General features: G+C 39.3%; 2 protein-coding genes across 2 annotated transcripts; both read right to left on the bottom strand.

Moving 5' to 3' along the window:
- Positions 1 to 13255, bottom strand: LOC124124900 (alpha-actinin-4-like). Its single transcript, XM_048403430.1, has 10 exons — positions 13114 to 13255; positions 11672 to 11784; positions 9330 to 9430; positions 8278 to 8460; positions 7274 to 7459; positions 6306 to 6491; positions 5372 to 5637; positions 3423 to 3784; positions 2674 to 3019; positions 1 to 1400 (listed from the first exon to the last, which is right to left on the bottom strand). Exons 1-10 carry the CDS (start codon positions 13253 to 13255, stop codon positions 655 to 657), a joined length of 2631 nt encoding a protein of 876 aa, XP_048259387.1. The 3' UTR covers positions 1 to 654.
- Positions 13256 to 13655: 400 nt separating this feature from the next.
- On the bottom strand, positions 13656 to 22994 carry LOC124125275 (spectrin beta chain, erythrocytic-like). The gene is made up of 6 exons (XM_048403429.1): positions 22867 to 22994; positions 19555 to 19707; positions 15298 to 15471; positions 14502 to 14618; positions 14054 to 14130; positions 13656 to 13719 (listed from the first exon to the last, which is right to left on the bottom strand). Exons 2-6 carry the CDS (start codon positions 19666 to 19668, stop codon positions 13656 to 13658), a joined length of 546 nt encoding a protein of 181 aa, XP_048259386.1. The 5' UTR covers positions 19669 to 19707; positions 22867 to 22994.
- Positions 22995 to 23606: the final 612 nt, after the last annotated feature.

Below are 23606 nucleotides of genomic sequence, written 5' to 3'. Positions count from 1 at the left end.
TTCAGTTTTATTATCTGCGAGCCATAGAAGCAAGATCCTATAAAAATGGTTTATCTAACTGTAAATAACTTTTCACAGGTTACGATAAGCTCCTATCATACTGGAGGTAAAGATCTAATTTAACATTTTTTAAGTTATTCCAAACAAGAAAATGATAATATAAATTTCGACACATACACATTTTACATATTCTCACTCGTGAGGTTTCATCTAAATAATGCTACAATACATCCGGGCAAATGAAATCAACTCGGGTTTTGAAAATACTTCTAGTCCTAATGATGCAGCTTGCTAATTTCCTGGGAAAGTTACATGTGCGTCTATTAAGATTGTATAAAGGATGATGGTTAAGCTTTGAGACAAGGATTTGGTGGTACATTTGCGGTATAGTTTGGACAAATCTTCAGGTCTCAGATTCAAGTCAAAAGTTGATAGCACTGATGCCTGGTTTGGGTGGAACTCTTCCTCAGTTAACATACTGCCCTCAGTGCCATTGTTTTCGATTTTCTTGCCAAGTGTGTTTGAGGAATGATAAACATCAATACGGACAATGGAATGTAGGAAGTTTTCTTCCTTGAGTTCTGATCCCAAGCAGGTGAACATTACACAGAAGAACGTCACTCTATGGTATTTGTCTGTGAAGGCAGGGTGGTATCAGCAGGACATCCATGAAGGATCACTTGTTAAGTATACCTTCTTTGTCAGTGTCGATTTGAAAACTGGTACCTGTTTCTGACGTGCTTCCCCACCTGTTATCCGTGACATGTCATTGGCGGTCATCGATAAGCAGCTTAACAGGTCATGTTCGTCACTTTGAGTACCTAAGAATCTAGTCAGGTGGGAGACGAAAGAGCTGCCAGTCTTAACATTTACGTAGCTGTCATAGCCCTGATAAGTGCTGTGCCCAATGAGAATATCGGCATTATCAGCAATTGATGTAACCGTGTCATCTTCAGATTCACGCACTAATTTAGTTTGATTTTCCATTGTCAGTCCACCCATTACACCAGATCCTCTTGGGGAATCGACTAAGAAGATTTTGGGCTTTCCGGCCATGGATGGGCATCTTGATGCCTTGAAGGGTGCTGCTAGATCGTTTATGTTCACGACTTGGCCATCAGAGGCTGCGATACCCTCTTTACTCCCTTGACTTAAAATAAAACAAACGAATGCGTCATGCCTACTGTGATCTTTCTCAGCGCATATTTGAAGAGTCTTCTTCATGTCAGATTTGTTGAGATTTTCCTTTACTCTTATTGTGAAATGGAGTTTGGCGAAGAGCTCTGTCAACTTAAATACATCACCAACTGATCCATGCCGGTATTCCCCGCCTCTTAATATCATATTGTTAATGATAAGACAAATTCCCCTCGGAATACAGGCCATCTGGTATTCTGAAACTAAAATCGTTAAGGTTCATTAAGGTTGTATACGCAGAAATTGAAACAATTGATACTATAGTCCAGTCCTTAAGTATTTACCCAAATGAGATCAGTTAATAAACGAATATACACTATGACGATAGTGTTAAAACAAATGATAATTAAATCAATAAAGTTAAAATATTATGATGCACATGTTGAGATATATCGTCGTGTCTTATACAAACAGTGGTCCATCAAATCCACAATATAAATATTCTTATGATCACGTTTCTTTCAAACAGTAATTTTGAAATGTTGCCATGAATTTGAAAATTACCCAATTCTGAGTGTCAGTCAGAGGTATGAAATGACCGTAACCACCTCTCATTGAAATACTCCATTTGACGGCCGTATCACCGCGGAAGTTACTAATTAGTATTTATAATCACAGAAAAGTACTTAATTCTCAATTATGTCAGTAGACATTTTAAAAGAATAATAATAACATGTGCTGTTATAAGTTCCAAAATATAAAGTTACAGTAACAACAATATTTAAAGTATGCGTGACAATACATTGTGTGTAGAGAAAACGATAGAAATCAACAAAACTACGACAGTGTATTTCAAGTCTTATGTGCCACATCGAGCTTGTACTTTGGCAGACTGTGACATCATCCTTTCTGCGTCATAATGAGCGGCTTGACGTCATAACAGTGACGTACGATAAGGAACTAAAACTTGCAAGGCTTACCTAATTTACTTTATGGGTTCCCACTTATCGCTGGCTTCCGATGTTATATTACTACATACTTTCACCGCTTGTTATATATGTAAGAACAGTGGAATGGTGTCAATAACAATGCTTGAGCGTATACGGCTTCAACCTTTGTTAAATGGATCGTGCCGGTGGTTCCTTAATTCGGTGAACAGTGAACTCAACACTTGCCACTTCACTTAACAGCTTGGCGAACACGGAAGAGGTCGCGTTTAATTCTGTCATGGTAGAATTGAGATACATTTGTACATCTGCTTTGTGAGTTTGGTTTTAAATTCAATTTAGCGCGGTGAAATATATAGGTACATAGCTCTACATTAAAAATCCCAGGTTGTTGAATGCTCACCAAGGTAGTCATACAGACATGTGTAGTCATTGAAATGTGATCTTCGCCATGTGATGACATGTATGTTATGACGAAATATTTGTTTGTTGGTTATAGTCACAAAGGGAACAGGTTTTGAAATGAAGCAAATGGATACACATACACAGATTGGAACCTAAACTAAAATCAGTTCCGTTAATAACGTACCTTTCACCTTGAAAGACATGTTTCCCGATACATCTTCATCAAGGTCGGACATGTCAAGCAGTGTCACATCGCTTTCACAGTCAGTGAAGCTTTCTTGTGGAGAGATTGGATCCGGAACATCCTGAGAGGGACAAGAACACCTCAGAGAATCGCACTTCTGTCTCTTGAAATCCTTGTAAAAATCTGGATATTTGTTCTTCATAGCAGTAATGATGTCTTCGTCCCTTACTTCTTTCCTAAGCTCTGCCCATTTTGTGTTGTTGGACATGCCGGGACTTTTCAGATCAGTAAACAAAGGTACTTCAATGACTCCATTTTGTAGCAACGGCGTTGCTATTCTTTTGAGCTGTTAATATGAAGTTGAATCTTAAAAGTATTGTCGTTCATATTAATTTTATCAACCTTATTTTGAGATTCGTATTTACCTTATCGACAATTTAATTTAACAGTCGATGTAATTTTCTTACGTATGTGTGTACAAAATAAGTTAAATGTCGTACTCAAATGTGTCCTGCGCTTGAGAGAGCATTAATGTTCTTCATACATCAAAGAGTAGTTATTATTCAAGTATTTTATTGTCGAATAGATCCAAACTCCTTGCGATTAATTCCAGTGTTTTCTGGATTTCAGCTCTCACTAAAATCAACTTTCTCTCATGTTGCTACACTTCGACAGACTAAGCCTGAAGTAGATGTTTGCATGGGGTGTTTGCATGGGATGTATGAATCATATGCATTGTTCTCTCTTACCGTCACATATTTCCTGGCTCTACAGGCCACACATTGTTCGTCCTCATGCCCCTCCCCCGGTCTGTCCAACTCCGAGATCAGCGCCTCCGCCAGGTGAGGATGATCCTTCCTCAGGGCAGGAAGCAGGTGGCGGCGGAAGTCCTCAAAAGACAGACGCCCCTTGATGAAGCTGAGAAACTCCTCGTTCTGACCTCTCCTCGTGACCTTTCCTCTGATACTGTCCATATCTGACTCGGACATCACTTCAGATGCTATAAGGTCATCAATAATGCTGGAGGTGGAGAGTTCAAGGTCACTTGTGAGCAAAGGGTGGCATTTCCTGAGTGCCTTTCGGTGCATGTGATTAATAGTTGGTCTTTTATCTGAATAAGGAATAAAGAAGTAACTTATGTAAGTAGACAACGAAGTTGACACTGTAATCTGAGATGAATTGAAGGAACAAATAATCATATCAAGGTCAGTCTTTAAAAGAGGACTGCATATGTGATGACCTTCAAAGTTTTAAAAGAAAATACTCTTCAGATGAAATATGTACAGAATATATTAAACCTTGAATGGATTACTTTATATATTTTTTTACATTCGACTATAATTGGATGTATATCTTTCATATTGCAAGAAATGTTGTAGAGAGAGATACATGTAGAGAGAGAGAGAGAGAGAGAGAGAGTGAGAGAGAGAGAGAGAGAGAGAGAGAGAGAGAGAGAGAGAGAGAGTATGGTTTTACGGCATGTAGCATGGATTTAAATATATATATATTTTAAGAGTTGACTTTCACTTTGTGTGAGTTCATTGGGGTATGAACCTTCATAGAGTGAGGGCAAAACTGTATGAACGTCGGAGCACACAAAGTGAAAGTCAATTTTGATAATTTTCTGTATCCCTTTTAGGACCTCAAAGGATCTAGATCTAATCGCAAAATTTAGTACTTGTGGCTTCATGTTTACACTGACAGCCAAACAACAATCAGCTGTATCGCGGAATAAAATAGTTCCTCAAAACGAGAGGTGACATAAAGTTATATTTCCTCATGCTCTACAGGAACAACTTTTGAAGGAACAACAAATACATTCAAATATTATCCTCAATAGATGAGAAGGATCCGTTAAGAACTACCCCAGTAACTCAGTCACAATGACAGCGCGTCGTAATAAATTTACATCAAGTACAAGACGTCAATATGACCGACACAATAAACGTGACAGGAGAGATTTCGGAAGCTGTTAAAGATCCTGTGGCGGTTACCTGTTTTAGTTATCATTGATCAACTGGTCGATCATTGAAAGGGGATTAAAGGTGCGTCAATTAGACACTAAGGTAAATTCATATATTGCTGTAGACTGTCACTGTCAGCCTAGACACGGATCGAGTCGAAACTTCGATATTTTTACATTTCTTCGTTTTGTTCACTCTAGGTTCGGTCGTAGCGAGGATGTTCGTAAACGACCAGGCAGTCAAACTCTCTGAAGTTGCACAATGTATACTGAAACGCTGAGTTTAAGATTAAAGGGTAAAAATGATCAGAAGGAACGATTCTGTATGTATTCGTGCAAGGGAATTCCAAGGGGTTTCCCCAGGAATGTGGAAGTAGTCTGTCAGTGTTAACGTCATTTCAAGAACACGGTCTCGTGCAAAAAGTATGAACGTCAAATTGTGTCGTTCATACACTTATGAACGTCAATTTCGCGGTCATGTGACCGACCTCTTGTCCAATGGAAAAGCCGTATATCGTGTAAACTTCAAATTAAAAAAAATATATATATATGCAAAAATCCACATGCATATTATGGAAGTAATCCATTTAGTTAGTACTATTACATCCTACTGATGTGGCCGATGCATATCACGTTCCCAATTATCACATCATAAAAGTGCGCTGTAACTTGCGGTAGGATTTACAATATGTTAATATAAAGAGTTCATTTCTTAGCCTTAATAAAATTACCGACCCGTTGTGCCTTTATTGTTGAGTGTTGTTTTAATCTGATTTTCCATCCGGGCAATCATATCACGCATGGACTGAAAGTTCTTCTCGCCTTTCATCTGTTGTATTTTCCGTCTGTGCGCCCTGAATCTCTTCTCCAACTCCACAAGTGTCTGAAACATCGTATCCCGGAGCACCTGCTCAAGCTCCTTCTCTTCATTGTTCTCCGAGATGTTTCGGACAAACGCCAGGACATACTCAGCCCGTTTCTCCTCTGCAGTTGCCTCATACCTGTCACCACACACACACACACTCATTGGATTTTATTGGAATTAGACTATTTTGTAAATATGATAATTACATTTTATAACTTTATTTTTGTTATCCAAATTTAGTTTAATATACCACAGGAATAGTATCATCACAGCACATTTCTTTTATAGTTTGTCACTTTCAACGAGGCATCAACCAACAACTGTTGTTTCACTTTCAGTTTCACCCAACGATTTGGGTAACGAGGGAAAACATTGACTGTTGAACAATGGTAAGAGCCAAGATACATTAGGGGCATCTTAACTTTTATTATTGATTGTGAGAAGCACACATTGAAGGTTCACGTCTGTATTTAGATATGACAGGTGCGAATAACCAGTGAAAGAGAAACAGGGGCTCACCAAGCTTGTTTTAGGGAGTGATATCGGCAGTGAGATATTCATTCTTGTTGGTCACATCTCGGACATGGACTACACACGAAGACAGCTACTCAAAGACTTTGTATTAGAGAATGGAGAAATGTAACGTATTATCTGACAATAATAACTGCAAACATTTCTCTCTCTTCCTCGACCCCCTTTACGAGTGGAGGGTTGCATCTCAGTATATACAGTAATAATATCAAGGGCGAGAGATGAACAAATAGTCCTTTATACATCATCACAGTATTGAAATATCGTTAATACCTCGGTCGGTGTTCATCCGCCAGTGCAACTGGTCTGTCATCTTTTTCACGTTCGACCTTCGTTGTTTCTTGATGGAGTGAATCCCTTTTGTGGATTTTCGAGACATCTGGTGTCTGTTCCACATGCTTATCGGCCTTTTGTGGAACCTGAATATGTGACTGCCGTGCCTCTATGTTCCTTGACTCACTGAAATGTATTCTGAAATGACTAAGTCATTGTCTTTACAGCTGACAGAGGCAAAAACGTATTGTCCTTAAATATATCACTAGAATACATAAGTTAACATACGAAATAAGTAGCTGATAATTTAAGCAGTTCGGTACAACGTTTACAACTTTTTATATTATTGATATTATCATAGAAGATGCGTTCAGAAACTTACATATGGAAGCGATTAATACTTAAATGCTACCTGTGTGTCATATGCACAACATATACAGACATGTAACAGAATGAGGTAAACTTGAAACAATACAAAATGTATCATCGACAACAACAACTTGCAAGTATCAACACATACATGTAGGTCGCTTTAATATGAATATTCCATGAAAATATTTCAGACAACAACCACTAAACATGAGATTACATGTGTTTCTATACTTTGTCGATGATTCCATTTGGCGTAATGGGAATTATATATATGGATCACTGAAAATCATGTCCTTCCCTACCGGTAGCACCCGCCATCCATACAGTTTGCATAAAAAGGGTTTACTTATATTTATTGCTGGTCACATTTCGGACATGGACTACACACGAAGACAGCTACTCAAAGACTTTGTATAAGAGAATGGAGAAATTTAACGTACTATCTGACAATAATAACTGCAAACATTTCTCTCTCTTCCTCGACCCCCTTTACGAGTGGAGGGTTGCATCTCAATATATACAGTAATAATAGCAAGGGCAAGAGATGAAAAAATAGTCCTTTATACATCATCACAGTATTGAAATATCGTTAATACCTCGGTCGGTGTTCATCCGCCAGTGCAACTGGTCTGTCATCTTTTTTACGTTCGACCTTCGTTGTTTCTTGAAGGAGTGAATCCCTTTTGTGGATTTTCGAGACATCTGGTGTCTGTTCCACATGCTTATCGGCCTTTTGTGGAACCTGAATATGTGACTGCCGTGCCTCTATGTTCCTTGACTCACTGAAATGTATTCTGAAATGACTAAGTCATTGTCTTTACAGCTGACAGAGGTAAAAGCGTATTGTCCTTAAATATATCACTAGAATACATAAGTAAACATACGAAATAAGTAGCTGATCATTTAAGCACTTCGGTACAACGTTTACAACTTTTTATATCATTGATATTATCATAGAAGATGCGTTCAGAAACTTACATATGGAAGCGATTAATACTTAATGTAAATGCTACCTGTGTGTCATATGCACAACATATACAGACATGTAACAGAATGAGGTAAACTTGAAACAATACAAAATGTATCATCGACAACAACAACTTGCAAGTATCAACACATACATGTTGGTCGCTTTGATATGAATATTCCATGAAAATATGTCAGACCACAACCACCAAACATGAGATTACATGTGTTTCTATACTTTGTCGATGGCGGAGGACACTTCTCTTGACTGCTCATTTCCCACAAGGTGAACTTTTCACCACTCAACCATGTATAAGCAGCTTCATTTGTCATAAAGACAGGGTTGGGTGACTCTGACATTTCTTACTGGAACACGCAGGATGCTCTGATGAACCTTCCACACACATGCTTTGTTTTGCAATTGAATCTTTCCTCCGAGGTACGTAAGAATGGTTTCTTCAGTTGACTTGATAAATTGAACAGTATTTTCTAACTATATAATCACTTCATGTCAATGAACATATTATGGGTGTGTTATTAGTGGATGAACCTTTACACAACTTAAGTTAGGTAAGGCAGTTTGACTACTACTATTTTGGAGTCGTTGCAGTGACTTAAAACCATTTGTACCAACCTCTTATGCTCCTTCCTCAGTCCATCCTCTCGCACACGTTCCGCCGTCTCCTGATGCATCCAGGCTGTCTCTATGTCGTGGGTCATCTGTCTCTCCGATGGTTTGTACATCTTCTCTCTGCTTGCTGTTATTTGGGCCTGGCTGTTGGAATGCTCACTTGCAATGTCTCCTCTCTCTCCATATCTGAAATATATACACTAATTTGGAAGCAAAGGAGAGGTGTAAAAACAACTGGCATTTTTACACTTTTTATCAATAGTGACATCAATCCATTTACTGTCGATCGAGCACCTTGTATGAGATCTAGAACAAATAGGTATTTTGTAACATACAAATATTTGTAAACTAATATTATCTTTAGTACGATAAATATTGCTGTTGTTCGTGAAGCATTGTCATCATCTACTGTCATGTAAATTACTATTAAATATAAAATGCTAATTCAATAAAACTAACCAGTCTTGATTATCGGTCGAGACTGATTCCTTTTGGCGTAATGGGAATTATATAAATGGATCACTTAAAATCATGTCCTTTCCTACCGGTAGCACCAGCCATTCATACAATTTGTATAAAAAGGGTTTACTTATATTTATTGCCTGACGCCGCACAACAGTACTCCAGCCATGCGACGGCAGTCAGTACACAAAACAGACAAATAAGTGATCGATGATCGAGTTTATGCCTCGGCCAAAACATTTCTTTTTTAGTTGACTTCGCATAGATTAATGAACTGAAAAAAATAACTGAACTCATGATGAAACTCGGGAACTCCTCCAGCAGAAATATCAACCCAGTTCAAGTAAATATAGAATGTCAATGCAAAGGAATAACCAATCGACGAAACTGATTCCATTTGGTGTAAAAGTCAAAATAGTTTTTATGAATGGACCACTGAAAATCAGTGATGACACCAGGTGTTCGCGAAAAGCATGTCCTTCCCTACTGACAGCATCCGCCATTCAATGTATTAGTCGTTTTTTGCCATGTTTTAAGTAGTTGGTGGTTAAATGTTGGTTGTAATGGGGAATACTGGTATCTGACATTCTTACTTGACAAGATTCTCTTCAGAAATGTATTTTTTTAATTTCGTGTCTTCTTCCTCGATGCCATCCAGTGACCTGGGCAGGATGCGGCTTTTGAGCTCCTCGGTCTAAATATGGTAACAGAATCACACTAAAATCACATCTAGTCTCTGAAATGAACATATCTTACAGAAAAAAACACACTTGTTAAATTATCTAAATAGAAATATAATAAAAAGGAACCCAGAGACTCTCTTCATTTATCTATGCTTGCCAAACATAATAAAACTTGCAGGGGCTGTATTGGACATATTTGTATCAGGGTGGACACATAATCCCATTTCACTGACTGCTAGTACGAAAACACTTTAATACCACTTAATAGTCTTCTGTTTTGGGACAGGACATTACACGAGAAAAGATAGCAGTAGTAGAGAGCCGGTCATCTTCCCGAGGCAGGAGACTTTAAAAATCCAGTTTCCACCCTTGCCGAACTAGGCTGGAATTCCTGGGCTCGATCGTAGCGCCACCAGTGGCTATTACGAGTTATGTCCTTTCTATGCCTCTCCTTTTGACCAATCGGATATAACCTCTCGTATCACTTGCATTTGCTTCAAACAAAACGGTGGCGCCCAGTCAAGACAATCTGATCGATAATCAAGATCTATATTGTGATAAAACTAGTCTTACATCGCGAAGTGCATCAAATCACGTGAGCACCTTGATTAAAAACATGAAAAGATTTAGAAAACATCTGTTGACAACGATTTAGCGGTGAACATGCTTTGCAAATCCTGCAGTCGACCGAAATCTGCATGACACTTTACGAACCGGATTTCGATTTCGGTGCGCGATTTTGATTGGACTCGTTAGTCCAGCCAAAATGTAACTCCATAATACCAGCCTAGTTCGGCAAGGGTGGAAACTGAACTTTTTTAGTCAGTTAACTCACTTGCCACGGGAAGATGAGAGCCGGTCGATGGAGCGAACCAACAGCAGATGACCTGTGGGGCAACAGAAGAAAAATTCTCCGTGGTCGTGGACGAATAATTATGGCGACGTTTCAGTTGAACCATGATTCAGGTACACGAGATGTTAGTGGAGGAAGAACGACAGTAGATGACTTATCAGGGTACGTTGGACGACATATCAATGGACGCGAGAACACCGGATGACTTCGCAGTGGAAATGCCACGGCAGTATATGACGTGTCCTTGGACGCGCTCAATCGACAATAGCAAACATGTCAGTGGACGCAAAACGAAACTAGAAGACTTTTGAATACAGACAGTCAGTTGATAGTGAAACAGAATCTTGACAATAGTCAATTCGTAATTGCCTGATTGGTGAATCTTAAATTCGCAATGGGCATAGTCATGATATGCATTATATTAATTAAGTAATAAGTCTTAGTGACGCGAAACCGTCACACTTCGTGACAGCCATAGATATGTCATAGACAACCTTCGAAATTATATCCATCACTGGCCAAAGGAGTGAGCAATCCTTCAAAAGGTACATAACCATACACATCTTCTGTTGCTCAACTGCGGAGTTTTGCAACAAACTACAGTTACATACAACTGTTGCTCTTTCTCCGACATGTTCGTCCCACAGCGACAACAGTTTACGCCAGTTCTCCTCGCCCCACGCCGTGGATTCACATATTGTTTCCAAGAGTTATTCCAGGTCATAGCTTACAGTTGTTTCAGTTTGCTAACGCTAATGGTGGAAACATAAGTTTCAACTTTGACGACAAAACACACCTCAAATCACAATAACCAGCGACACAATTTTGGCTGTGTTATATGTGATAGATCGGCCCAATAATGCGGCTGTGGAATACTTAGTGTTACGTGATTTAACTGAGCCAAATATGTATAACAGAAATGTTGATCCTTATTGCTGTATGGGATTTCTGACAACCACACACTGTAGGAGTATGAAGTATGGGTTATGTGACGCCAAGCTACCCTTTTTAGAGGTGTCCTGTCACGTTTAATACGACTTTTGTCTCTCTAAGGTACAGGCGATCAGATGGAACAACATGTCAGTTACCCCTTTCGAGGATTTCCAGCTGGCGGTGCCGCGTATAACATATGTCATTTTAAAGCTATCTCAATTGTTAGTCTTAATTCGGCATGTTAGAAAAGTAAAAGTTTGCTCTACCCCGATGTGTAGTGTAATTAAATATAATTTTACACATGGATTATTATAACGTGAAGCTGTCGTCTTCGCTTATGGTTCAGGGCAAAACTGTAATTTATTACACAACTGACTGGGTAGAGAAAACCTGGGTAGAAATGACTGGCAACCATGTTGTACCCTTTTGGACATCAGGGTCTGAAGCTGAATAAAACGGTTTGTACCTTTGCGATTGTCTTGCTTCCTGTTTGTTCACCCTGGCTCTTGGCGAAGTACTGATAGTACGATGACACATAGGTGATGATGGCTTTCTCATCTGGATTTTGCACATGGACATCTCATAGAAAATAAAGAAACATTTTATAAATCTTCCAACTCCGAAAACCCTTAACAATAACACCAAGACAGAATAGAGGTCCAGCAATAACCCCGTTGCCCTTCGCGTACAGGGAGTCAGCGAGGGAGTTTGTGAGTGAGAGAGATGTAGATGGTTTACACTGCACCATGAAGTTTGTACAGTTGTGCAGCAAGAACACTGACACTTAAGTTCTGTTATGAAACAATCTTTTTTGCTACATGATATTCCACATTCATCCAAGTTATACGAGGGCTGGTCAAACACTTCAAAGCCTAACTAACAAAACCAACAATTGTGAAAGTGTTTTTAATTTTATTTTTCAATATAATCTCCCTGCTTTTCAATACATCTCTCAATAGTGAAGCATATATTTCAAGTCAGGGAGAAGCTTTCTGAAGCCACCACGAAAAACCCATTCACACCATTTTTGAGGTCATCGTCATTATTTCAGTTTTGTAAACAGGTGGAAATCACTTTGTGCCAAGTTTGGCGAATATGGAGGGCGAGGAAGCTCTTCGAAACCACATTGACGCACAGACGCTTTTGCAAGTTGAGAGGTGTGAGAAGAGACATTGTCGTGAAGGAGTAGAACTCCAACAGTCAGCATCACTCTTCGCTTTTCTTTGATAGAATCTCTCAGAACCCCTAAGGCGATGTCAGTTCTTTTGTCCCTTAAGATCAGAATTTAGAAACGTTGGCACCTAACGAGCAGATATCCTATTCATCTGTAAATGTTCACGAATATTATAGTTTCAGTGGATCCATGGCTTAGACCTGTGTCTTCCTCAAGTTCAATACGCCTATCTGACAGTAGAAGTTTTGCTATCTTATTGATTGATTCTTTATGGATGAGATTTCAGGGACGTCCACACATAGGGTCATCATCAAGGCTTGTTCTCCCAGCCTTAAACATACCTGCCCTATCGTTTTTCAAATTGAATGGAATAGTGAGTGAGTGAGTAAGTATGGGTTTACGCCATTTTTAGCAATATTTAAAGTTGAATAGCTAGGGCTCTTATCCCCATACACTTGTGACATGCGGTCATGAATTTCATGAACTATGAACTATGCACTCAATGTACTACATTGACAAGGTCACTTTGTTATGTGGTCCACAGTTGAAAAATAGTCATGCTCAGACCTTTGACCAGCCCTCGTACATATCCGTGTTGCTCCCTGTACAGACAGTGATACCATCTCTGTAATGTACATACATCAGCAGTGTCCTCACTGTACCATACTCACATTACCGCTGTCACTGCCCCTATACACAGCGAGGTGAAACCAGCCAGTATCAGCATCACCTACCCTCAGCGTCCAACATCCTTTGGATCCCTAGCTCGGTGTCGGCGATGTTGAAGGCGTGGTTCAAGTTACCAACGTTGTCCCAAACTGTCAGCTTATTGAAGTGAAACAGGTCAGGCCTGAGATAAATAACATCAAAATCCATGAAAATCAGAGAGCGGAAGGTTGGAGATTCGATACTGAAAGACGTTCATAGAACCCTCCAGTTACCCTATCCGGCATTCAGCATTAAGGTGATAAAGCCGGAACTGGACAGCTCAGAGACCGCATACTGTGTTGAACTGTGGCATATCTCAGTCCGGGCTAGTCCGGACTTGCACAACCAATATTGGCACTTCTCTATATCCGAGTGCAATATCTTGAACTCGACCTTAAACCACATACTTCTGACTCACCCAGGTCTAAGTTATAACATATCCAAATCCATCCAAAATATTAAACCTTTCTAATCCAAGAAAATTGTCCCGCACTATTTTCAATAATTACACAAGAGTATGAACATTACATCATACTTGGAACAAAAGATTAAAAGACGACTGAATAAATTAGAATTTACCCAAGCCATTTCGCCAGCTGTTGGTGAAGTTTGTGATTTTGACTCCAGGGTAGCTGAAAAAACTCTTTACATTATACATATTTTAAAAGCACCATATGTATGTATAGGTTGAATTTAGAGTCTTCCCTTTTGGGAAAATGCTATACATAACTTAATGAATGAAACATTTGTTCAGTGTTAAGCAACATTTTAATTCCCGGAGAGACACCACAGGAAAAGCAAATGCCAGTATCAAGGACTATCTTTTGCAATGTGTCACGATGTTAAACGTGCCACTAAAGTCGTAACGGTCCTTCACTTCATTTTCACATGAACTAGTTACTAATAAATGTCTTGTACTGCCACCTCCCTACTTCCCCAGACCCGGGACTCCCCTGATAAACTCACCCCTCAGTCTTCCTCTGACACCACAGCAACAGGGCATCCTTTGCTGATCTCCTCTCACTATTCTCCTCCCCCTCATCCTGAAGCAGATGTGATCATAACCTTAAACATGCTGTCAGGCGTAAAATTTCGTAAAAAAATGAAATAAAACTTCAATCAAACATTTATTCAATAAATTATAATAAAAAGCAAGAAAAATATGTTGATATGTCATTAAAGCATATCACATAACATATGTGTTTCCTGTTCAGATAACATCTTGTTCTTTATTGTAATTAATGTTAGTAATTAATTAGGAATGATAAGCTGGACACAATCTCCTGAAGTTTAAGTTGACGTAAAGGAGACAGAAATGATCACTCCATTGCAGGTTACAAAGTTTGTGAACACCAATTTTCCGCAACCACCATTAGATGGGTGTGATGTGACAATGTTCATAGTGGGCACTCACCACTTGCATTGTGATCTCCTGGACATTGAAGACAAGGATGATGGTCCAGATTAGACCCAGAATCAGATGAGGGTTCCCATTAATGATATCTTCAGCACTAATATTCGTAAGGCGAGCCTGTAACATAATGAGAATGATATGAGAACTTACAATAGTGGCAACATACCTTGGATGTCAGAGAGTCTGCGCAAGTGAAATATGTCTTACACTGAGATGGGCAATGGATAACCTATGTCACCGTGACCTGAGAAGAGAGAAAGGCAAAGTGGCAAAACCAATGGTTGACAGTGTGAGCATTGATTTCATGTTAGGATGGTTTTGTTACATGCTCTTTCAGGGTTGAAATATAGTCATTGGCCATAAGGTCACGTAGGCAAGCAGTGCACTAGGTGGGAGTAGGGATGTATCGGACGTAAGTCAATAAGCCATTCTTTTAAATGGTACAGTCAGCCATATTCAACCAATTTAATGGTAGCCTTTAAGAAATGAGCATAGTCGTAAAGTAGTAACTATAAACGACAAATACACTTTCACAACCATAAAAAACACACTCATAGAAGCAGAGACCAAATCAGTCAGATCACACATTACCATTCAAACCTTATTTAAGCTTGCTCATGAGACGATTATGTCAGTAATCACAGAAATACAAATGACAGGTGATTCAGAAACACATGCTCAAGATATCGGAATCGTAAAGTCAACTGTATCTGGCACATATATCTTATGGATATGGAAAGGGTTTAATTTCACAGTTATATGTATGTAAGTCTGCACAACATTAAAAACTATTCACCTTTCTCTCATATTGAAGGAACGTAAGGCATTTGTTCAGGTTCTCTACTTTCTTCACCCTTATTTGTCCGGTGTTGGGTGTACCGAGACTCTGGCCTGAGAGGATCTCCAGCAGTTTCATCAATATCTTGCCATTAGCCAGGTCTTTGAACAAGTCCTTTATCTTTAGTCTCGCCTGCAACAACAAATCACTAACTATTGTTCTGACGGAACATCCCTGTTGGGTAGACACCACTCAACTTGCTCAACCACATACATTACATCACATGTTTTATGGTGAGTCCAAAGAGAAAGTATATGATGGAAGACATAACAGCAAAAGATGATCATATCATTTACAAAGATCTGGAATACTATATTTTACAGATTGTCAAAAATGTCTCAGAAGAAACACATATCCAGGCCTGTTGAAATAACACATGATCATCTACGTGGGCCAGTGTCTGATCACACACCATCATGCTTTGTTAAACAAAATGCGTAATTTTCTATATGCACCTTACAATTTCAAATTTAGTGAGGTTATTCCAATTTATACAGATGAAAAAGATAAATCAGACACAAAAAGGTACAGAAGAATCACACTGACCTTGAAAAATCTTTTGAAACACATCAATTAATGCGAATAGAAAACATATAGATCAAAACTATTCTGATTTCCATGACATGCTCCTATTTGGATTTAAGGAACATGGGGAAACATTGAGCGTTTTCTCATTACTTGAAAGTATTAATAGTCAGTTGACACGTCAAAAGTCAATGCAAGAGAGTAGTCAGTTTTAATTAAATGCCGAAACAGATTCCATTTGGCGTAAATTTTCACTCACTGCAGGCCTGTCTTCTTTCATGCGAAAATATAACACTGACAAATAATTGTCTTTGGAATTCTTATTTTTAAATACCCTGAACATAGAGCAGCCCTCAAACTATGCTTAAATTATCGCCATGAAACAAATTCTCGAAGGCTGTTCATTTGTTACATCAATGCATTTGACTGTTATATTTAAGTATTGACTGCTTTCTGGTTTTGCGTTTATGGAGTTGTAGAAGATGGCAGTTCTGTATATAGTGATCATGCTTTATTAATTTAGCTTTTAATTTACTAATGTATGTTGTCAATAATGTTATTTTGTATATTTCAGATATTGCAGTAATTAACAATTACTTATTGTATTTCTCAGTTCAGGCTGCAAACTTAGTTAGTAAGCCAAGTATCAGCATAAAGCCCTACTTAGTGGGTCAGTCAACTTCTTGGTGGTCAATCAGAGTGTAAGCCCAGGCGTCCTTTGGATTGGCTAGTTTTAAATCTCTGTGTCCCACTTTCAAAACCCTTTGTTTTCACCCTGCACTTTGCATTTACACTTCACTGTGTACTGGACTGAGGGAAAGGATAATACTTATATAAAGGTTAGTAGCTAAAGTTATAATTGTATTTTATGCCAGTATTATTATGCAAATCATTTTAGCTTAATACATGACTATATATATCCTTAATTATATTTAAACATGTCACATTTACTACTACAGTAAACTGCGGTTATAACGAACTCAAAGGGACCACTAATTTTAGTTCGTTATAACCTTGGGTCGTTATAAGCATATATACAGCATAACTACAGCAAATAGTCGGGCCAAAAAAGTAAGTTCGTTATATCCGTCAGTTCGTTATAAGCGTGTTCGTTATAAACGTAGTTTACTGTATTAGTGTGTGCATGTTGAGTGTATGTAAACTAGATATATTTCATTTCACTATATGTGTGTCTGTGTTAATCTAGGACATTTGTGTATTCAGTAACTTGTATTGTGCATTAATAATTTGATAATAGTTTACATGTAATCTTTATATCTGTAAATAAACATGTCTTCGTGATGTATTATATATCATGAACAGGTTATCAAGAGGGATTTATCTTATTTACGAGGGATTGTGACCACCCAAATACATCCCATATATTGCTTCTTTTGTTATAAAATAATATAATATTATATTTATTGTACCATATTTATATTAAATTTGTAAATCCATTATACTTACAAATCTAAGCTTAAATTGTGGAATGTTATACCTGTTATAACATGTATAGCTTATAAGTGTAGTAGATTAGTTTTTAATCTGCTTCGGTTTTGATGTACAGGATATAATTGTATATTTATAGTTGTATTCATTATTCCAGAGTGTCGGTTTATCATCACAGAAAATAAATAATCAGACCTCACACCCTAGCCTGTGTCATTATGTTTTGCGATACATATGCACGTATTAATGGCTACAACAGAGTTAAAAACAAGTGTTCTTACTGACAAAAAACCCCGTGAGTTTTGAGCAAGGGAAAATATTTCCCGCCAATGGGTCAAATCTTTTCGCCCAAGGGCGAAATATTGTAATATGTTCAATAAGTTGAATGAGTTAAAATGAGTTGAATCACGTGTCATGATGCTTGTCAACAGACCTATATGTATTTGCAAAAGAAAAACATGACTTTTGAGCAAAGGAAAATATTCTCGCCCATGGGCGACATTGTTTAAATTTTGAATTTTCGAAACATTTTGTTCCATTTTTTCTTCCTTTTTATGTACCCATGAGAACAGCATGTTCAATTTTGTAAATACCTTTGACCGAGACTGGCCACAGCATGGATAGTTTCTGGACAAATGGGTTTCCAGAATTAAAATGGTACGTGCACTGTAAATCCACGTAGCAAATTTCCGCAAAGTGTGCACATCGATTTTACGTCTATGACTCCATAAACGCAAAACCTATTGAAGTGGATTCTTATAAATAAATACATTACAAAATTAACTTCACAGACTCTTATTTAATCTTTTTAACACACACATATGATAGAGAACGTTACAAAATCAGCGACTATATAAGAGCATCCAGTCTATGATAAAACCAGTCAGGAAACACTACCCCGTTTGTGGGCTTGGCATATTTTTTTCGGTTCATGGAAACGTAAACGCAAAAAATATTTACTTTGGTAGCCAGTTAAACGCCACGGAATTACTTACAATTTGCTTATTGTTGTATAAACGTTTAAACTGTGTTTGTTTGTTGTTTAACGCCGCACTCAGCAATATTCCAGCTATATGACGGTGGTCTGTAAATAATCGAGTCTGGACCAGGCAATCCAGTGATTTATATCATGAGCATCGATTCAGCAATTGGTGTCGATGAAATGCATCAACCAAGTCAAGGAGCCTGACCACCCGAACCCGTTAGTCGCCTCTTACGACAAGCATAGTCGCCTTTTAGGGCAAGCATGGGTTGCTGAAGACCTATTCTACCCCGGATCTTCACTGGTCTTAAAACTGTGTACGTCCATGAAATAAATGTATACGTAACATGAAAGTAATTTCAGAACACGAACAATTCAGAGGAATATGTACTCACAACAGTCCCCTTTCTTGACGGGCTTGCGTCGAAATATGTGACATCTTGAAAATGAGGTTGGGCCATTAGTAATCAAAGTGTAATCTATAGGCCAAGTTCAAGTCGAAGTTAGGGGTGGAGGGATAGTCATTTTTTGTCACAATTTCTACATCTGTCACCCCACAATGGGAGATATCAAGTTGATTTCCAAGAAACTACTTGTGTCCATAGAGGGTTATTAGATCACTTCCTTTAATCAATTAATGTTATTGTAACCAGTATGTTGAACCAGTCAAGTATCTAAGTAATTAATCTTGAACCACCTTGAACCTTTTTCGACCCCTACTGTGACCCCTACCGCCTCTGTGGTCTAGTAGTATAGCGTCTACCAGGAGAGCGGAAGGTCAGGGGTTCGATCCTATGCCGCTTCAAACCAAAGACGTTAAAAGATTGTACTTGATGTTGCCCGCTCGGCATTAAGGGGCTAAGACAAATACTGGTCGGCTCGGAGTCAGTATACTGTGTCTGAGTGAGGTATTTCTGTTAAACTGCGGCATGGTTTCTCAGAGTGATAGCAATATAAATCGACATTAGTCCAGACTAGTACAAGCACACACACACGCACGCACGCACGCACGCACGCACGCACGCACGCACGCACACACAAACATGCATGCAGGTCGCTATATAAGTGCAATAATCCTGGACGCGACGTGAAACTCATTTACGCATTTGTAACTTCAGGCCAAAGCACTCATCTCCAAATTTAAATACTAAAGAGGTATCTAATCTACTGTAATGACTTGGTCATATTTGATATGTGATCACCCGAATGCATGAGAAAGTGTTAGTGTTCTTATGTAATGAGAGACTGGATTGCCTTACCTTCTTCAGGTGACCATTTGCCCAACACGTGAAAGTCTTCTTCTGCATATGCACTGTCTCATCCCGAAGACTCTGAATTACGTTCTCCTGATGCACTGATTCATCGGAAAACATGGTCCTCAGCTACACGGCTTCATCAAGGAGAGGGCAAGTCTGAAATACCAAGGACAACATTAATACTTGACGTAACGTTGATGATCATTCGTATCGTAGTTGATACAAAGCCTGTTTCAGCTCCAACCTGATCAGGGAAGACCTTCCTGAAACATCTACTTGTGATGAGGTCGCTCAAAGGAGCACTGATCGATGAAAAGACTAAGCCTGTGACTGAAAGCATGGGCAATGAATGTTCCACGCCATTCGGCACGATTACACACGTGCATCTAGACTACCATTTGCCAGACTTTCATTTTTGTGAAAGCCTCGGTGGCTAAGTGGGTTAGATCGCTGACTTTGTGTGCGTGTGATTAGGTGCCTCACTCTGGTAATGTGGTTCGAATCCCGCATGGGCTCAACCCCTAAAAGTACTAGAATCTGTACTTTACGAAGAAAGTGTATTTGTTTTAAACCCGAAGTTGTTTACAGACCAATTAGGGTAAAAATTGGAACTTAGGACCAGCTGATGCTGAGTCCACTAGCCATGTGAGGTATATTTCTATATAGTGAGTGAGTGAGTATGGTTTTTCATCGTTTTTAGCAATATTCCAGCAATATTCTACCCCGTGAAGATCCAGGGTAGAATAGGTCTTCAGCAACCCATGCTTGTCGTAAAAGGCGATTACGCTTGTCGTAAGAGGCGACTAAAGGGATCGGGTGGTCAGGCTCGCTGACTTGGTTGATGCATGTCATCGATCCGAATGGCGTGGATCGATGTTCATGATGTCATTCACTGGGTTGTCTGGTCCAGACTCGATTATTTACAGACAGCCGTCATAGAGCTGGAATATTGCTGGGTGCGGCGTTAAACTACAAACAAGACAAAAACAACAATATCACAACTTCACACATATTGAACCCATCCCTGGAATCGAACCCAGGTCTTCGGCGTGAAGAGCGAACGTTTTAACCACTAGGCTACCCGACCGCCCATTTCCATGTAGCTTTGCGCAGCTTGTATACCATGTGTTTGTCATATCCACGATAATAGGCAGGAGGAATGGCAATATTATTAAAAAATGGCCGAATACCTATCAATAACTCAAGGATCTGTTGACACAGCATGCTGACCCCGACCTTGGTGAAGCAGTTGATTAATTGCAAACTGTCCTCTAAGTGGACCGACAACCACAGAAGCATTACCACTGATGTATTGAGACTGGCGTGATAAAAACATGGCAGTAATAACATGGCGTTAATTACAGATATTGTTTCATGATGCAGATATCCTTGTCTTTCCCATACAATATTAGCATGGTTCCGCTGTTTACCAATGTCGCTGTTTTCATCAGAGTAAAATACTTTCTGAACAACTAATTTGATAAGAATGTTGGCATAACTGAAATATTGAATACAAAGGCGACTATCATATACAATGTCTTGAAACATATTGGACAACATGGACAATCTGCACTGGTCTGTCGGCCTTGGAATAGGCTAAGTGAGCTTCAATCAGAATGATAACAGAATGATGCCAGGGTAACAGTCCAAGTCTGCCACTCATTAACTGGCGGGGGCTCGGGTGGCCCAGTCGTCTAAGACGCCGCGATTCGCTGTGCAGAGTTGCGTCCCTTGGGAACGCCAGAAACCTATGATTGTGGGTTCGAATCCCGGTTCGCCCCGATTATGTTTCTAGGTTTGTCAGCACCATACCCGTGCTCGTGGGTTTCACCGAAGTGGTAAACGTCTGAGACCTACATCACTTCGGGCTTTCCTCCCACATTAGGCTGACACGCCGCGATATAACTGGAATATTGTTAAAAGCAGCGTTAAACCCAACTCACTCACTCACTCACTCTCTCATTAACTGGCACAGACAGGGGTCAAACAACCGCCGATACCCTGGAAGTTAGAGAGGCGACGACAAACCTCAACCCACACATAGGAATATATAAAGATTGTACAGGACAAATCTAAGAATGTTCTTAACACCGATTCTACCAACAACTCCGCACATCATAATTGATTCTGCTCGCACTTTAAAAAGGCGTATGGATTTTATTCACCAACACAAATTCTATTAACCAAAGTATGTCTTTGTATGACTTGTGAACCAGCATATGAATAGAATATCCAAGCGTCAAGAATGAGATCCAGTCATGTCATGTGCGGTGAAATTAAATGGGGATTAGCGTCGCGTTCAAGAATATTGCATATGGTGACGTGCCTGCACGTACGCTTTAGTGTTTGAACTAGTTCGGACTAACGCCGGTTTGACAGTGCTAGCCCACTGAGATACCATGCCGTAGTTTAACACGGAAACCTTGTATTATCCCAGAGAGATAACAACAAGTACCTTCTTTCAACGTCTTTCGGAGTGACATAACCGGGGATCGAACCACAGACTTTCCGCTCTTCGGGCAGACACTCTATCCACTAGACCACAGAGGCGATAAATTCCTGTTAAGCCACAAAACATACACCTCACCTGAACAATTTGCCCGACTTGGTATTTTAATTAGAGACGGTAGTCCACGCCTTTGGTGCAATATAAACTACCTTTACTACGAGATATCCTATTCAAGTTTTGTAATGGCCGTCCGTCTCATTCGCACGGGCCTTTCAGTCGACAAAAGCGACACGTAGCGGCAAACGCAAAACTCCTTGCAGGGCTGGGACATATCTTCACTGGACATGTATGTTTACATAAAGGAAAGCTAAAAACAGTCCAACCTACCCTGTTATCTTCTTTAAGTGGCATTTAGAAGTTGGTGAGTGAGTGAGTGAGTGTGGTTTTACGCAATGATTTTTTATCAATATTCCAGCAATATCACGGCAGGGGACACCAGAACTGGGCTTCACAAATTGTACCCATGTCGGGAATCGAACCTGGGTCTTCGGTGTGACTAGCGAACGCTTTAACCACTAGGCTACCCGGCCGCCCCTTTTTGGCATGATAAACAAGGGAGATTGTTCCACGGATATACAACTTCTTTATTACAATTAATGCGACATTTCGGTTTAGATACTTACACCGTTTTCAAGCAAGTGATGTGACCCAGTTTAACGAACTTCTCTAATAGATATTAATAAACATCAAATAAATATTAACATTTACACATTATGTGTGAACATCAAATAGGTGGCATGAATGCATTTGTGACACGATACAAAGAAGATGTGTGGTTTCAAAAAACAATTAATTTTGATACTTACACAAGTTTTGTTCGTCGCTTTTGAGTAGAAATGAGAGTAGACACTTTGGGCATACCATGTATCAGACACCCACTGTAGAAAACGTAGGTCTTTTACACGTAGACCAGGTTCACCTGGTATGGTGACGGTAGCAATCTAAGCGGTTGACTTTATTCCTATTCAGACCGGCATTCTTGTATCGCTTCCCGCCCCATTAAATGGAGGACGACCTGAATATATCGGCGTGTATATAGAACACCGTTTGTTGATCTGCGAGTGAATAAACTTGGAAAGGGTGTGGGTTGAATCTTATATGTAATAACACCATAGTACTCGCGTCTTTTGAATGAACATCTAATGTTCAAGCCATGTTTTCTATATTCTTCATAATGACTCATGACTTTGGTATCCGAACGAGCGATAAAGATAATAGTTTAATTCAACAGACATTTGCTGCAAAATGATGGAACAATACTCAATGGTAAGGTAGTCTATATTAATTAGTGTGAATATTAATAAAACAGACATGTCTTCCTTGTTATAATTTTCTTTCACATTGTTCCACTGTACCTGTAAACTGTTATTAGTTTCAGCAAAATCGGTATCTGTGACTTGAGTGAGTGAGTGGGTGAGTGAGTATGGTTTTACGCCGCTTTTAGCAATATTCCAGCAAAATCAAGGCGGGGCACACCAGAAATGGGCTTCACACAATGTACCCAATCTGTGACTTTATGTTTGAGCCATCATGTGATTGCCTGGTT

This window comes from Haliotis rufescens, unplaced genomic scaffold (genome assembly GCF_023055435.1).
Source record: "Haliotis rufescens isolate VD_foot unplaced genomic scaffold, xgHalRufe1.0.p SCAF_3, whole genome shotgun sequence".
Taxonomy (NCBI): domain Eukaryota; kingdom Metazoa; phylum Mollusca; class Gastropoda; order Lepetellida; family Haliotidae; genus Haliotis; species Haliotis rufescens.
The sequence above is the reverse complement of the archived record's forward strand: the minus strand, read 5'-3'. Positions and strand labels throughout refer to the sequence as shown.

Coding starts and splice junctions, on each gene's coding strand:
- LOC124124900 (XM_048403430.1), bottom strand. CDS start 13,255: ATGGATTTTGATGTTATTTATCTCAGGCCTGACCTGTTTCACTTCAAT. Junction 6,492..7,273: donor GCGGATGAACACCGACCGAG/GTATTAACGATA, acceptor AATACATTTCAG/TGAGTCAAGGAACATAGAGG. Junction 1,401..2,673: donor CATGTCTTTCAAGGTGAAAG/GTACGTTATTAA, acceptor TAACGATTTTAG/TTTCAGAATACCAGATGGCC.
- LOC124125275 (XM_048403429.1), bottom strand. CDS start 19,668: ATGTTTTCCGATGAATCAGTGCATCAGGAGAACGTAATTCAGAGTCTT. Junction 15,472..19,554: donor CAAATGGTCACCTGAAGAAG/GTAAGGCAATCC, acceptor TTGTTGTTGCAG/GCGAGACTAAAGATAAAGGA. Junction 14,131..14,501: donor AGGAGATCACAATGCAAGTG/GTGAGTGCCCAC, acceptor CATCTGCTTCAG/GATGAGGGGGAGGAGAATAG.